The sequence below is a fragment of the Propithecus coquereli genome, unplaced genomic scaffold (genome assembly GCF_000956105.1).
Source record: "Propithecus coquereli isolate 6110/MARCELLA unplaced genomic scaffold, Pcoq_1.0 Scaffold376, whole genome shotgun sequence".
NCBI lineage: Eukaryota > Metazoa > Chordata > Mammalia > Primates > Indriidae > Propithecus > Propithecus coquereli.
The window spans coordinates 1,033,373-1,034,797 of record NW_012149463.1 but is presented as its reverse complement, the minus strand read 5'-3'; the positions used below and the strand labels follow the sequence as shown (position 1 = coordinate 1,034,797).

At 33.4% G+C, this 1,425-nt stretch overlaps 1 protein-coding gene across 1 annotated transcript in view; it reads left to right on the top strand.

Annotated features, from left to right (window-relative positions):
- Positions 1-1,425, top strand: part of RXFP1 (relaxin/insulin-like family peptide receptor 1) — a 142,233-nt gene that overhangs the window by 109,928 nt on the left and 30,880 nt on the right. Inside the window, 1 exon segment of the mRNA XM_012651911.1 lies at positions 1,131-1,202. Within this exon segment, the coding sequence (XP_012507365.1) occupies positions 1,131-1,202 (72 nt within the window).

Sequence of the window (1,425 nt, the reverse complement as noted above, 5' to 3'; positions counted from 1 at the left end):
GGTGAAAGTTACTCTGAGTAGAAAGTGTTAGGAAACAAGACTAGAAAGACAAATAGTCAGAGGCAAGATAATTAGATATTTAAAGGCTCTTTGTGTCACACTAAATGGTTTTCATTTCATCTTCTAGGCAACATGTGCTATTGAAGGATTTTATGAAAGGGTTGAAATTTTAGAACGATTTCTTCAGTTGTCAAATCAAAACAATCTATCTTCACCCATAAATGTTGAAACAACAAACCTAGTCTCAAGATTGACTTTACAGCAAAGACATTTATACTATTTATCAGATTATAGTAGCCATTTATTTTTAGTTTTGAAAACTCAATCTAAAAGTATCCTGCCCTTTAAAGTCAAATAATCCTATTGACTTATAAGCAAACCAACATATGTAACAAATACATGTGTTCTCGTACACATCCCAGTGATAACTAATAGTATTTGGAGATGGACAGGGGAAGCGGTTAGGCTTTCTCTTAGTACCTCTTGATCACCTTGGAGAGTTCAAGCCTATTGAAACTTACAATCTTTTATAGAAGAATATGAGAGCCGACACTGTCGAAGCTACCACGAGGACTGCTGCTATAAAAACCTTCTTAGAACTAAGCTACAAGGTCGTATCATGTTAGGCAGACCCTCTACACATACATGAGATGACACTCTAAGTATCCTGCCCCAGGAGAATATGACACCCTGTTGTATATCAGCTGTGAAAGAAACTTGCACTTGAAATAATACACTTCCATTTAATAGTCCCAAGCAAAAGAAAAAATTAAGGTTCCAAATCATATTCCTAGTCTAATACAAAAGAGAGAGAGAGAGAGAGAGAAGGAAGGAAAAGGAAGGGAAGAATAGGTACAATACATACATTAGTTAGAATTAGAAAACTGGATCAATTAAAACCAGATCAAATACCATCAAGTATTTGTCTCCAAAGGAGTGATAAAATGGGATAAAACAGTTTTATATTTTCCCATTTTTACTCCTTTTTTAAAAACTTTTAGACTTCTGGTGATCAATATAACTCACCAATTACATGATTTAAAAGTTGTATAATGGTTTCCTAATGAATTTCAGAACAATGAATAAAGTCTTAAGAAAATAATATGACATGTTTGCAATTATTTCCCCAGGGATTTAGGAAGTAATAAGATTGAAAATCTTCCACCGCATGTATTTAAGGATCTGAAGGAGCTGTCACAATTGTAAGACTGATATTAATTTTGCCACTTCATTTCTTTATTTTATTATTTTTTAAGTTGTGGTAAAATTCACATAACAAAACTAGCCATTTTTAAATGTACAGTTGAATGACATTAACTATATTCACGTAGTTACACAACCATCATCACCAGCCACCTCCAGAATTTTTTCATCTTGCAAAACTGAAACTCTGTAACCATTAAACACTAACTCCCCATTCACCCT